Genomic DNA, 15,015 nt, shown 5'->3' on the forward strand with positions numbered 1-15,015 from the left:
GGAAAAATCAACCGGGTAAGTTTGTTTTATTGAAAATAATCATGCGTTTGCGTAATGGAATTTGTAATTTTAGGCTGCGCAGCTAGTGGCATTGTTGATAAGATACTGTGCGATCATAAATCCGCAATAGTTCTTCGCGAATTAATCATACAGAGAAGCAAAAAACTTACACTCAGTAATGGAATTCCATGCGCTTATATGAATAAAACTTCGATTGGATTTATACTGGAAATTACAAACCCAACACCGATTAAAGATGGTACATATTACATACACACTGGAAAATTAATTAAATTTAGCCATCTTGGAAAATGAAATGAGTAAAAACAGCTGTAGTAGAAACACACACTTCACGTTTTTTGCTAAATAAATCATGATGTAATAAAAAAAAGTGCAAAAAAATTGTTTTGTTGAATAAAAGCGTTTTTCTTTGTTCATAATTTGAAGTAGTTGAGTCAGAGCTTTTATTGGCGCTGGAGAAATGCGGCCACTCACTTGTAACCGCACTTATTCCATATGATTTTTCAAGTACTGCACCTAAGTTTCAGGTCTTGAGAACGAGAAAGAGCAACATTTACAAGGAAAGCGGTGCCACTAACATCTCTGAGTGGATTCTATTGGAACTATTCTATGTATATTTTGTATCTCTCTAGATCCAATCGAAAAAGAGAATCATATGGTAAAGGTAACTTTATTTAAAGTCTATTAAAATGTGGATTAAAAATATACTTTGTAAACATTGAAATGTCTGACTGTAACATCGACAAATGAACGCTCTAGAATAAAAACAACGTACAGAATGGTTGTTATATCAAAGCGGAACACGGCGATTTTTTTATATAGAATTGTTGTTGTATTACAACAACAAATCTATGTTAAAAAAAAACGTTGTTTTTATTCTAGAGCGTTCAAATGTATAGTTTGAGCGACATTTTTGTTTGAAAATTCAAACATTTCAGTCAAACGGCATATTTTTGAACTTGTCAATTCTTAACTTAATGCACTCTCATCTAGTGACTCAATTTATTTTGCAATGAATAAAACCGCTAGGGCTTGAATTCATTTCATAAAACTTGTGATGTTTTCATAATAACTATGGTTTAAATCGAAGTTTGAAAAGATCTACTTTTTCGAAAATCAACAATATTTCCCGATCGCTGAGAAAATATCATTTCATTCCTAATAATCGCTTTTGGTGTTGTGGCTAAATTTCATTGTTGAATCAACACTCAATAGAGAGATATTCGTTATGATGCTTCCATTTCGTAATGGTCGTTTGGCGAAAAATCTGGAAGAAAAATAAGAGATCAAAATATGTTATTCGGATGAGATTTAGAGAATGTTGGCGATTAAAACTTCAAATTGAAAATTTTGGTTATGCTTTGAAGAAAATGGAGCAAGTGGCAAGTTCTTAAAGTGATTTTTGCAGAGAAATAACTATGATTCAAAATGGCCCGGCCATTGAATGTTGCACTTGGTGCGTTTGGTTCAAAACAAAAGCAAAATCAATCCAAATTGGTGTCGATCGCTGTAATTCAGAGACTTTTTCTCAGAGTAGTATATGTAAGCTCCACCTCAGTGAGCAGCAAAATATTAAAATGAAAAAAAACTTCCTTCGGAGCTTTCAAATATCTTGCTCTAAGAAACAGCCTCTGCTGAAATTCAACAATCGCCGAAAAACCTTTTGAATAATCTTCACAAACCTTTTCTTGATCTTAGCTTGTACACGTTGTTTGAATAATGTGCTCACAAAAATAAGAATTCCTTGGGAACAGTTCCAAAAGTCAAATACAAAGAAGCTCATGCTCTTCGGGTCGACAAAAAATGAAATCGCTTCCATAATCCTGTTGAATTGAAAAATCATTTAATTTATTAACGCACTTTTCGACTGCTTACAATAGAAAAATTAAACTCACCAGCACGAGCCCATCAAAATGAACAACCGTAGGAGTAAAATGAAACTGTAATATAGATATTCATGTGTTAGGTAATGTCAACAGCGATTTGAAATAATTCTAACTTGTCTTCATGGTTTTGATGTTTTTTGCTTTCAAACTTCGATAGGTTGTGTTTGATTTGGTGGATTCTGAACGCCACCAATATGAAAAATACAATATTCAACAAAGTCGAAATGAAGAATGGTAAATAGAAGTAGAGAAACATGGGTAGAAATTCATCTAAAAAAATATATTTGAAACACTTTCTTTTAAATCAACGATTTTTTGTTTGCTTACGGCCAAAAAAGCATTGATTTACACCCATTTGGGGTTTGTATTCTTCTGGTATATTTTCATTTTGGTCAATTTCAAAAACGATGAACACCAAAAGTAATGATATTGTAAATGTGTAACTCGTATAGATGCAGAGTCGCATTTTTGCAGTTAATGCAAATCCAATTGTGTTCCTATTTTAATGAAATTGGTTTTATTTATGTTGCTTTTCATTTTGGAAGGTGTAAACTCACCAAATTGTCCACCATAAATCGAAACAAATCACATTCAACCAGAGAAAGGCCGATTCAAATGAAAAATACATGGAATATGCGACGAAATTGCAATATATCGGCTCAACATAATCATTACCGTTGATATATAACCAACTCATGAAACCGTAACCAAATGCCAAACTCAGTAAATAACACATCATACATTTTCCATGCAAATTACGTATATCACGCATGTAGATGTACAATAGAATTGTTGCCACGATGAATGCCACCGAAAGCTGCATAACTAATGGGAGGAGAGAATTGAAAATGGATGCCAAGGCCAAGAGGGGACTAAGTTCCAAAGTACCAAAAAACAACGAAGAATATTGAAAAATGACTGACAGTGTCGAGAAAATAGCGACTAGTACTGATGGTACCAAAATAAACACCGATTCGTACAAAGTTTCGTAATAAAGCTCATATTTCAATACTTTCATTTACGTTTTAACCTACATGGTTTTTGGTTTTTTTGGTACTTTGGGTCCACTACAAGAATCTCAAGTGTTCTCGATTCGGCTCATGGTGCAGACTGTCTTTCGCTGGATGAGACAGCACTACTGGTGGGTACGTATTATAAAATGTTAATCAGCACTCGTTTAAAGCCAATACGACTTTTACTACCCGTATTAGAAGAATTCACGCTTCGTGTACACTCGGCACATCTTCGCTGCTTAGGCAAATATAAGCAGTAGAACTCACTGCTACATGGTAAAAAAACATCAAGTAGCCATATGTAAATGTTTCATTCTCTTTTGTGCGAACTTTCTTTGACTATGTATGGCTGTGAGCAAACACATGCACGACAGTTCGCAGTGAACTCAACGGCTGATATTCCGTAAAGAAGCAATGATGTGCCGAGTATACACGAAGCGTGAATTGTTCTAATACGCGTTACTGAAGTCGTATTGGCTTTAAACGAGCAGTTACATTGTGTCAGCCAGCGCGAGAAAATCTCCAATTTATATATTTTTAATAAATATTGATCTATCTGAATTTACTACACATACCATATGGCAAAACGGCAACGCGTATATCAATTTTCATGTAATCGATTGCCTTTTCATAACAAATGAAATAGGTAACATTTCCTTCGTTAATATCATACGATCGGTATAAATCGTCCGGATTTAAATCGATACCGTCGTATATTACAATCCCTGTCTGAAAGATCCAATATTCATTATTTAAATTCAATCGAAAGAATAGGCACTTACATCTGTTATATTGATTTCATCGGGGGTGGCTTCAATATTTTTCACGCAAGGATTTTCATAGATATACTTAAAATCGGTATTTAGATCTGGCTCTATTACTCGATATGCTGCGGCATTGTCACCCCATTTACTGATTCCGTCAACAACATAAGAAGCGTGCATGCAATTGGTAATATTACAAATGCATCCGCGTAAATATGGTGCTACTTTTTCATAAAATGGTTCTCCAAACTCATCATAACGTATCACTTTGTCCATTTCACCATATAAATGTTTCGGATATGTAATGTTATCGAATGTAATACTCCCATTCTCACGTTGAATTCCACCGGAAATATTGACACTATGGAAATAATGGCACGGCAATTGATCATATGGCTGCTTTTGGAAAACGTTCCATAAGACTACGCTTGAAATGGATAATGCAATCACAATCACAGCTAACAAGATGTGAGAAATGTGTTGATATGCCTTCGATTTCACCGAATTCTTATATGAGTTCAATGGAATCGTTTTGATTTGACGAATTTTACTGCAAGAAAAAATGAGATTTTTTGAAAAAAATGGCATGAGAAAGCCGAATAGGAAGGAGGTTTATTTTGTGATAAAATTGATTTTCGACGCACTCTCCTGAAAAGTATTTGCAAAAATGGCAAAAAAGTGTAGTTTTTTGTATGGGCGCCATGTATGAATATAAAAGAAAGAGACAAGAACAATCCTCTAGTTTTTTTTCAAATATTGTCCAAATAATTAGTATAAAACTCGGTTGACTATTCAACTTTTATCAAAATGCATGGTTTGAATTTTGAGATTTTTGGACAAAGTTAGTGTACTTGAAAAAAAAATCTACTTTTTATTATGTGAATCATGTCCTTTTAGTATGAACTCATTTTAACACAATCAAAGCTATTTTTACATAAATTTAATAAAAATCGTTGTACAATTTTATCAAATGAGTCTTATGTACTTATCAATTTTCAAAAAAAGAGTTAATAACATAATAAAATCTTGTTAATTTCATACAAATTTTAAAACTCTTTTTGATAAATTTTATTATTTAATGGAAAATTCGCAAACAAATCAAATTTAACTTATAAGAACGTTTAGCACATGCAAACATTCACAACAGAACGATTGTATCAACCATATCCGGATGGAACTTTGGTAGAGGAAAAGGAGACGCAATAAATGAATTTAATCATTAAATAAACTATTTTAATACAGAAATTGCTTGTGAAAGAAATTTTGAATATTTTAGCAAAATAAATGATTTAGTTCTTCGCAAACAATCGCCAATGTGATCTTCGACTATGCACCATTATGACAGATATATAGTTTTGCGATAAAATGAATTGTTGATGCATACATACATGCAAAAATGGCCAAAAATGTGGATATTTTTATGGGAGCCCAAAAAAAAAATCAACAAAGGCAGTGGCGTAAATAGGGAATTAGTGTTCGGAGTCCCCGAAGCGAGAAACCCTCGATTCTTGGGTGCTCAATGCGTGTATAGTGAAAGCTGACCATTTTAAAATGGGTTTGGAACTTTACGGAATTTTGGGGCAAAATGTCCAAAAATCGCAAAAGATGAAAATGCTAAGACTACAATGAAATTTGGCACGCAAAATGCGTTGCAAAATATAAGAATTTTGCCAACAAAACTGATCCGAAATGATAAAAGCCAGTTTCGGACATTTTGAATTAAAATCATTCGAATATTGGATTGATTCGGGAAGTAACTCCTTTTATACGTTTTTCAACGTTTTCTAGTAAAATTAATTTATATTGAGATTTAAACAGACTTAAAAAACAGATCTTCATCTAAATTAAAAACATAATTTAATTTACATTTCTTATTCCATATCAAGCGTAAAATATCAAAAAAATTTAAGGTTTTTTAGAAGTAAAAATATTGTTAACCTTATATACCAGAAGAAGTTCTTTCTTTCATTCATTTTATTAACAAAGATATATATCTCTACCGATTTTATGTATTTAATGTAGTTTTTATTTGCTTTGAAAATGTATAGAAGAACTTACGACATGCTTCTTTATGTTGAGATATTACTGGAAATAACAAACAAAAAAACGCCGGATTGTATTGGACCAGCACTCTTTATGTTTTCTTGATTATAAAAAATGCGAATAAACTTTTGAATATTATGAGTTACTGTAAAACAACTCGAAGCTTGTTATGCACACAAGATGATACGAGAAGTACTATTTGCATTGTTGATTTTTTAGTTTTTATTCATATCAATGTGACTAATTTTAATCTCACTTGTTCTTTGCTTTTTCTAGAACACTTGCTCTGCACAGAATAAGAAAAATTAACCGATAACGAAATATGTTTTATTATATTGTTATCTTTTTATTTTTATTTTATATTGTAGATGATATTGAAATGAAACACACTCAATCTCGTTCAAATGACGAATGGTCTTTATTAAAACATAATACATACACTTAAGTGCTAGGCCGTAGTATCACATGCGCATCGTCATAAATAAACGATGTGCATACGATGCTACCAGTCGCGTAGATGAATCGACGCCGATCCGATCCATCTCCAATATAAATCATACCATCTTGCATTGTGCTTTACATTGTTTTTCTTTTCGTTGTAGATATTCAAATATCTGAATGACCTTCAAAAATGAAAGCAATCTTTTGGATAATACAATACGAAGAACATCTGTTTGAATTAAAATGTTTGATAAATTGTTTTTGGGGGGTTTCCGACTAAAGAGTATACATATTCACTGAATATTATTCAGTGACGCAGTTGATGAATAACAAGTTTTATCAGTACGACTACATCCTACAAAATATTTCAGATCTGCCTGCCCATATTTGAAAAAAAAAAACCGTTTACGATATTTTAATTTTCCATAAATTTTTCAAAACTTATTAGTTTCATGAATCTCACTTTTAACATTCAAAAACTTCAACTTCAAAAACCAAAATCTATTAAAACTGTTTATATAAATGCAAATGTGCGTTTTCAAAAAGCGAAAAAATACAATTATACACAGTGAAGCCGATTTCAAAAATTTCAGTGGCTTTTAGATAATTATACACGGGCAAACGGACTATTGCCCACGACGTAGCCCTTTGTTAACTTGATAGACAATGATTTCAGTGATAAAAACGGTAAAAGATATTCCCGAAAGTATCAAAAACATGATTAACAGATTGATGAAATATTCTTCTATTGAAGCTATATCATTTTCGTCTTCATTGCTGTTTTCTTTGTTTTCATGTATTTCAGTGTGAAATGCTGCAAAAGACTTATAAAATCGGTACAGTCCACTTTCTATCATTGAATTTGTTGTTTTGTCTATTTCGCGCTTTATTCGCTCTGGAACATATCCATTGTCATTGGTCCCCAATTGAAATGTCAAAGGTAGAGAACCTAAAATAAATCGAGAATTAAATTCATATTGAAAGAAAAGATCTAAATAGACGACCATACCTAAGGTTTCTTCCAAAATATCAAATTTTCGATTGGCATCCTTCACTATTTGAACAACAATTTTTTCCACGCTCATAATGTAAATAAATGCAAATGCACTTTTATTTTTAAGCATTATCTCGATGGGTTCTGTTATCAAGACACTCTGGAATTTCTCTTCTTTTTGCCTGCAAATGGGTTCAATTGATCTGTGTTAATTATATGAATTGCTTCTAAAAAGCTCAAACAGTGAACCTTAGGTATTCCTCAAAAAATTCTTTCTTCAATCTATCACTGATGTCAATTTGAAGATTCATTTTGACCAACTGTTGAAGTGTCTTAATTTTCCCATCAGAAATTAACAACTTTGGGAATAAGGTGGCCTGAACACCAATGGCCACGAGGAAAAAGCCAGAAATCATTAAAAAATGCAAAAACCATCTCTCGAAAGTGTTTTGAAGTCGCAAATTCTGCCCAGTGAAAACTGCGCTCACGATATCAATAAAGGATGAAATGTAACCGTTTCGTCGAAGACGATTCCTGCGACGGACATAGCAAAGAACGGCCGCTGCCCACAAAAAACATCCCTGGAATAAAAATTCCACTGACGAACCGGGTTCTGTGTACATCACGCGATGGTTACGGTTTTCACCGACTCCATAAACAAGCATCACTTTCACTTCAGTAGATAGATATGGATAGAGTGGAATATCTGCTTTAATTCCATTTATTTGTTGCATGTTAAGATTTAAAATATGCGATTGCTGGTGTGTCCTAAAAAAAGTCAACCTTGAATTTTATATCTGTGGAACATTTAATGCAAACTATTACCTATTCACGTTGTCAATCGGTTCGTATACCGATAATTCTTTGTAAAATGCACTGGGTTTGTTACGAACATTTTGATGGATCCATTGAACGGATGGATTTTCACAACTCGCACTTACAAGGTTTATGTAAGATCCGTTCAATTGTGATGTGAAAAAACTTAAAATGAATGGCAAACCCAGTCGAAATTTGAACTTATTTAGAATTTTATCGCTATAATTGCACGCTCCTGTGGACTTGTAGTTAATTGCAATCTGCCAATCATATGCATATGTTTCGAATGTCGATTTGAACAAGTTTTTATATTGAAATTGACTTTCTTGACTGTGGGCATAAATTACTTCAATTTTCTGTTGTTGAATTTTGTTTTGGGTTTCGATTAAATACACAACTATTGAATCTTCATTTGAATTGTAGTGTAGATGCAGAGAAATTGGGTCGAGGCTCTTTCTTGATGTTATTTGATTCTCTGCAAAACTCACATTTTCGAATGACGAAGAGACGAAAAGTCGATAAAATGTGAAAAATCCCTTATTATCATGGATGTTCTCGGGCACCTTGTCAGCGTCAACGAAAATCAATTGAAGAATGTGATCGGTGCTTTCGGCTGGCTTCCATGGTAATTGAATTGGCTCTTTGGTGACGTCAGTCAAAATCCATGGAGTTGATCGAGTACAAATTGATTGAATTTCGTTGAGCAATGGCGTGATTTCGAAACCATTTGAATCGTAGATGATGTGGCCGGAACGAAATTGACCGTCAATGAATAAATGGCAAATGAAAAGTGCCAAACTGTGAAAATTTGAAATATTCGGAGTCAAAAGAGACAAAGTCATTTTTCCGTTCGAATGAAATGAATTGAGTCGATTCACTGACGTGATTTTGTATTTTTCATCGAAATAAACATTCATTTCTCATTTGTATCGATTTGTTTTGGGGTTCGAATTGATCCAAACAAAAAGATAAAAAATGAAATTGCGATTCAACAAACAACAATATAAACCACGGATTTTTCTTCTTACGTGGAGGCAAATGGAGTAGGAGCGATTTTTATGACATAATAATAGTCGTAACCGGCAGTGGTGTGTTCATTATTTTCGTGCAAAGAAAACTAACAATATGTAATAAAAGCAAAGGAATAAAACAGAATCAAAAATCTTTATTGAGAATTTTACATTTCACAAATAAAATGTGATATTATACGATAAGAACCATTAGGTATTCGTGTTATTCAATATTCATGCTTGATTTCAACAATGTGTAGTAATGATTAACTAAAAGATTGAATTCGGCGCCTTTAATCGTATCCAAACGAATCATTCCGATGGTAGCGCTTAATGAACTATCACGAATATACTTTTCCAGATCATTTTCTCTTTCTTTTGCAATGTTGGCATTTATTTATTTATTTTATACTTCGAAAATAAACCCGTGTAGAGTAAGATTAACCGGAATGCACTAACACTTTTTAAGTCACAGATGTAAGATTGAGGCTTGATGTCTCAAAGCACAAAAGAAAATAAGACGGAAAAGAATCGATTGCATGATCTATGTTTAAAGTGTTCCATATTACAAACGATTTTGCATGCATCAAAGTTTGATGATCAAACACATCGATTTTTTACAAAATTGTATTAACTGTCACGATCCTACGTGCGAAAACATCCCCGATTTTCTTTGAAATGCAGAGCTTTTATAGAAACCACAGAGGTGTGGGATCTTTTCTTTCTCATTATTGTATTCAGTACTGGAGTACATGAAAAATTATATGAAGTAAGTACGGTGACTCTGTTATATCTCAACAGTTATTCGATTCAGTTTAGTATTCAAAACAAATTGATTTTGCACAGCCTTGCACATATTATGGTAAGGTCATAAAATTAAATACATTTGGACTCATGAAAAATAAGATAATAAAATAAAGATAAGTAACGTTGTCAATTTTAATAAAAATTCATATGTTATTCTCACCTTCTAACAACAACATTCAACACAGACTCCTAATCTCATCGATTATTGAAAAAAAATTCATTTCCATGAAAAAAGCGATAAGATTACTGCCCAAAATGATAAAAAAATAAAATTCACGTTTAGTAGGCGCTACATTCTATGTAATAAGCGTATACTTTCCACTTAGTCCGTTACAACGGAAAACAAGTTTGCATAGAATGCAGCGCCAACTATATGTGAATTTTATTTTTTATCGTTTTAGGCAATAAATCTATGGTTTTCTTATGGCTTCTTTTCTGATACAAACTTCACTTCCTATAAAAGTTTTCAATGGAAGAAACCGTGGCATTTCAAGGTCGAATATCAAACATGATATATCTATTATCTACAAAGGCCTGTACTCTGTCAACAAATTATTGTTACCGTTCACAAAATTTTATTGTCAATAAAAATGTGTTAACAACAGCGTAGCGTCACCATCAAAAGTACCGTACGATTCAAAAGAAGGCTTGTCATTTTATTAGAGATGTAATGAACACACAATTTAGTGGGTAATTTAAACTGTTTTTGAGCGATTTAAACATTTATGGAATTCTCCAAGAGGTGTGTGGTTAATGGTGTTTAAATTGATGGCTAATAAATTGAAATTATGTTACTAATAAAAAAATACGGCATTTTTATCACGTCATTTGCTTTATTAGGAGGAAAAATTCCCCCTTTAGATCATTGATAAGATTTATCATTATGGAATCGTTTGTGATTTACTAAAAGCGACGGTAAATATGCAAAAATGAAATGAAATGACAGTAAATAATAATAAAATTTGACAATAAAGATAGAATTACATCTTGCACACCGTATCCTAGTCGAGCGAGTTGAAATTAGATCAAAGAATGATTACTACTCCATTTGTAACAAAACTTCGACGTGAATCGCATTTAATATTTGAGGTGTTTTTTCATTTTTTTTTCTTCAAATAATTTATTTGAATCATTGAAATAAATCTTGTATTTAGTAGCGCTTCAATGCTAATTTTGATTTAATTAAATTTATTGCCAATTTTGATAAATCAGCAAATTAATAATAGACTAAACTTGTTGTGACAAAAGATTAAAGTGAATAATTCAAGGTGAGCTTTTCAATGTCTTTGGAAACTTAAACGTTCTTTGGGATTTATAAAAGTAACATTGCACAGAGACATTTTCACACAAATTCTCCATCAAGCTGAGGACCCAGGAAAAGCGCAAAAAAATTTCTTTTCAAGAATTTACCATTTTCTGGTCACGTTATAGATCTGTCTCCATTTTTTTCTTTTTGAGTCTGCTTAAATTCGGCTGAAAATATCTCACCAATATCTAAAGTCTTATGGCTCAAATGGATCTATGTGCAAAAATATTTCTGAAATATTATTTCATAATCTGAGAAAATAAATCCACATTTTTTCCGCCAATGAACGAGAATAGTTCACTTTTCGATCGATATACATTTCTGACGTTTTTCAAAGAATCTGTGTATATTTATGAATCGACTCTTTTCAATCATTTTTACATTTTTAAAAACTACACTCAAATTTACAAATTCAAAACATTAATACCTCAAAAATTTGTTTTTTAACCAAAAAATTGAAAATTGGCAAAAATTATTGATATTAGAAACTTGTAACTTATTGATATCGGATATTGATAATGAAAAAAAAACTTGTATTAAAACTTTAAAAGAAGATTAATTTTTGTACAAGAATCATTTCAATATAAAATCATCATCAATTCCTCTCTATGGCCATTTTCAGTTGTTTAAAGAAGAGTTGAAAAATATTAAAAAAAGTCCTTCGTCAAAATAATGTAATGATTCATTACTTCATTACTAATCAAGATTACCTGTTCTGGAAGTATAAACGTTAACAGCATCGTGGACAAAGAAATCGCTGTTTGCAGGTAAACAGTCTACTTTGGATTGTTTTTTAAGGATCAAAATCTGTGTAGTTAATTATTAATGGATGACTTGGTCATAAAATTCTTTAAGAAAACCTTTTTTGAGAACTCAATGTGGAAAACGGCAAATAAAATACTTTACGTGTAGGCAACTAATGTTATTCGTTAATACAAATATGATAGAGAGAATACAATTTTTAAATAAAGAAGCAATTGCCTTTGTTGATACTACGATTCAATAGAGAAAATTCGGTTAAAAAACCACTTTTGGCATTTTAGTTTTCTCTTTCATTCTTTGAATTTCAAAATCAAAAAAATTCCGTTTTAGTTCAAATTTATCCACAAAATTCCTTATTATTTGATGAAATTGAATAATTTATAATTTTCTTCGTAGCGATGGTAGACTATGATGCAAGCAATTCAAAGGCCAGTAAAACAAAAACGCAGTATATAGCGGCACTTGCTGGTAAATCATAAATAATATATATATATCAAGATACTCCAAATTCATGTTCAAAAGTTAGATTTAGACTCAAAAAAAAAGACAAAGAAAATACTGCATCCGATATTAAATCACCTTCATTCAATTCATTAGCAACAACTGGTGCATTTGCAGCTGGTACAACCTTGGGATGGTCATCACCGGTGAAAAGTTTATTGGTGAATACATCCACCGATTTCCAGCCCGAGTATGATTTTGAAATAACATCGCAAGATTTTGCGTGGATTGGATCACTCGTAACGCTTGGTGCAGCAGTAGTATGCCTATTCATAGGTACGATTCTTCAAGCAGTTGGCCGCAAGCTGACAATGTTGTTGCTTGTAATTCCCTTCACCGTTGGCTGGATCCTGGTTACATTTGCATCGAATTTGGCGATGCTTGATGTGGGTCGCTTCCTGCTCGGTATTTCGGGTGGTGCGTTTTGTATCAGTGCACCAACATATACCAGTGAAATATCCGAAGCGAGCATTCGTGGAACGCTTGGAACCTATTTTCAATTGATGATGGTAGTTGGTGTTCTCTTTCCATACATCATTGGCTCTCAAACTACCGCATTTACATTGAATTTGATGTGTGGTTCGCTGCCCATTATTTTCGGTATTATTTTTGTTTTTATACCCGAATCGCCAGCGTATTTGGTTTCAAAGGCTAAAACATCAGCTGCCATATCTTCATTGAAATGGCTACGTGGTGATGCGTATGACTATACCCGTGAATTAGATGAGTTGCAAGCACAAAATGAATCCGAAAAAAGGAACAAGGTATCTTTTGTAGCAGCTTTGTCACGTCGTTCCACACTGAAAGCAATTTTCATCAGTTGGGGCCTAATGTTCTTCCAACAAGCGAGCGGTATTAATGCGATCATTTTTTATACAACCGAAATTTTTGCTTCGACCGGTTCGAGCATCGACGCTAGTTTGTCAACCATCATTTTTGGTGTGATGCAAGTGATCACAGTATTTATATCGTCGATGATTGTCGATAAATTGGGACGTCGATTGCTGTTGTTGCCATCAACAATTGTACTGACACTTTCCACATTTACGCTGGGCATTTATTTCTATATGAGAGATCAGAATGTTGATAGTGTCGCTGATATTGGATGGCTACCTATTGTTGCAGTGTGCTCCTATATTATTCTCTTCTCTATTGGCATTGGTAATTTTCATTTATTTTTTCGCAAACAGTTTTATACCGTCAACATTTGTCGTTGATAAAAGGAGCCGTTGAATCAACGGAATACGATAGACGTTTTTTACGGTCTTCGTCGTTTCTTATTACATTGTGAATTTACAATCGATCCTTACTTACGTGCATTTTTCCAAATTGTTTCTTCAATTGCCAACAGGTCCAATTCCTTGGATAATGATGGGTGAATTATTTGCAAATGATATCAAAGGAGTTGCTGGTTCATTGGCTGGTGCCGTCAATTGGATGGTCGCCTTTATAGTGACATCAACATTCAGCGCGATGAGCGATCAATTCGGAATCGGACAAACGTTTTGGATCTTCTCCGGATTCTCTTTTATGAGCATATTGTTCGTATACTTCTTTGTGCCGGAGACGAAAGGAAAAACGTTGACTGAAATTCAAAGAATGCTTGAAGGTGAAAAAGTCAACGAAATCACCGTTCAAACAAAATTCTAATGATTTAAGTTGGAATTTTTTTCTTATCTAATTGTTTTCATATTCGTTCATATATCGTTCATAGTTGTTATTTGAAGCGAGAGCAATAAATCTTTTTTTATTTAGGTCTATTTGCCATATGTGATTGTAAACAGTAGAAAAATGTATTTTGTATTTTAATTTTATGAGCTGTGAAATAAAAAAATAAAAACTCAATTTTAAACAAAAACTCAATGTGACTTTCATTTTTCGCATCGTTCGATGCGTTAATTGACGTTGGATTAAAGCGTTCAGGAAGAACTTACAATATCTAACTTTTATGATGCGTATCTATGAATCCTATTATTATGGTTGAATAAACCTGGTTTTGAATTATTGTTATTATTGAGTGAGTGTACAATTTTTGATAAAATGACATTTTTTTTGAGTGGATTAATTTGATCCGAAAATGAGAACATTGCCATTAATAAAAGAAAGCATTATCTCTGATAAGAGAGCATTAGTAACTCTGTGGAAAGTTGATAACTGTGGTTTTTACTGCTTCATTTGGTGAACTGCTGAGAATGTTGAACTAAAATAAAGTGTCGATTTAATGCGACTTTATTGCTTGATATGCGCATCATTTTTGCTCATCAAAACTGAGTAATAACCATCCTCCATACGACCCAGCTACAAAGTAAGGTATAAAAGTAAAAAGAGAAGAGAAAAAATGCTGAAGTCCAACGCCTTTTTTTGTTTTTCAACAATCTTTGACGGAAATGTTGGATTGATAAAGAAAATCGATTCAAATATATAAAAAAGGTTTAAACTTTAACTTTTGTTTCGAAAATGGAATTTTATGAGAAATTCGTAATTTTGAAAAACAAATTTTCAATTGAACATTTTGTTTGAAATTCTTGCTTGGTTCCAATCAAACCCAGACATAGTGGAAGCAGTGCCTACTAGTCATGCAGGTACTTGAACGTGTTTTTTTTTATTCTGGTGCGGAACTTCAAAGCTTATACGGTATAATTACTCACTTC

At 32.7% G+C, this 15,015-nt stretch overlaps 3 protein-coding genes across 4 annotated transcripts in view; 2 read left to right on the top strand and 1 right to left on the bottom strand.

The window, feature by feature from the left end:
• The window catches only part of LOC116348522 (lipase member H-like), a 6,682-nt gene extending 6,286 nt beyond the window's left edge, over nucleotides 1–396 (top strand). Inside the window, exons 8-9 of the mRNA XM_031779548.1 lie at nucleotides 7–15; nucleotides 74–396. Of these exons, the coding sequence (XP_031635408.1) occupies nucleotides 7–15; nucleotides 74–315 (251 nt within the window). The 3' untranslated portion in view covers nucleotides 316–396. The remainder of the gene's footprint in view (nucleotides 1–6; nucleotides 16–73) is intronic.
• Nucleotides 397–967: 571 nt separating this feature from the next.
• LOC116348519 (G-protein coupled receptor Mth2-like) lies at nucleotides 968–5,863 on the bottom strand. The gene is made up of 9 exons (XM_031779545.1): nucleotides 5,743–5,863; nucleotides 3,703–4,234; nucleotides 3,496–3,649; nucleotides 2,465–2,732; nucleotides 2,235–2,404; nucleotides 2,021–2,177; nucleotides 1,917–1,961; nucleotides 1,704–1,844; nucleotides 968–1,288 (listed from the first exon to the last, which is right to left on the bottom strand). The coding sequence occupies exons 1-9, from the start codon at nucleotides 5,745–5,747 to the stop codon at nucleotides 1,180–1,182; spliced, it is 1,581 nt and encodes a 526-aa protein (XP_031635405.1). The 5' UTR covers nucleotides 5,748–5,863; the 3' UTR covers nucleotides 968–1,179.
• A 4,997-nt stretch (nucleotides 5,864–10,860) lies between these two features.
• LOC116348523 (facilitated trehalose transporter Tret1-like) lies at nucleotides 10,861–14,203 on the top strand. Of its 2 annotated transcripts, XM_031779550.1 has the most exons (5): nucleotides 10,861–11,063; nucleotides 11,807–11,868; nucleotides 12,260–12,331; nucleotides 12,461–13,525; nucleotides 13,716–14,203. In XM_031779550.1, exons 3-5 carry the CDS (start codon nucleotides 12,262–12,264, stop codon nucleotides 14,012–14,014), a joined length of 1,434 nt encoding a protein of 477 aa, XP_031635410.1. In that variant the 5' UTR covers nucleotides 10,861–11,063; nucleotides 11,807–11,868; nucleotides 12,260–12,261; the 3' UTR covers nucleotides 14,015–14,203. The 2 variants fall into 2 exon arrangements, with proteins under 2 accessions (XP_031635410.1, XP_031635409.1); XM_031779549.1 differs by lacking the exon at nucleotides 11,807–11,868.
• Nucleotides 14,204–15,015: the final 812 nt, after the last annotated feature.

Source organism: Contarinia nasturtii, unplaced genomic scaffold, assembly GCF_009176525.2.
Source record: "Contarinia nasturtii isolate CC-2019 unplaced genomic scaffold, AAFC_CNas_1.1 Cnas_scaffold_2489, whole genome shotgun sequence".
In the NCBI taxonomy this organism is placed as follows: Eukaryota; Metazoa; Arthropoda; class Insecta; order Diptera; family Cecidomyiidae; genus Contarinia; species Contarinia nasturtii.

Bases quoted from the DNA above. Each gene is read 5' to 3' on its own strand.
- LOC116348523 (XM_031779550.1), top strand. From the start codon at position 12,262: ATGGTAGACTATGATGCAAGCAATTCAAAGGCCAGTAAAACAAAAACG. The intron at 12,332-12,460 runs GTAAATCATAAA...TCAATTCATTAG, and splicing joins GTATATAGCGGCACTTGCTG to CAACAACTGGTGCATTTGCA. The intron at 13,526-13,715 runs GTAATTTTCATT...AATTGCCAACAG, and splicing joins TCTCTTCTCTATTGGCATTG to GTCCAATTCCTTGGATAATG.
- LOC116348519 (XM_031779545.1), bottom strand. The intron at 3,650-3,702 runs GTAAGTGCCTAT...TGGATCTTTCAG, and splicing joins ATGAAATCAATATAACAGAT to ACAGGGATTGTAATATACGA. The intron at 2,733-3,495 runs GTATGTGTAGTA...TCCTCCCATTAG, and splicing joins CGTTGCCGTTTTGCCATATG to TTATGCAGCTTTCGGTGGCA.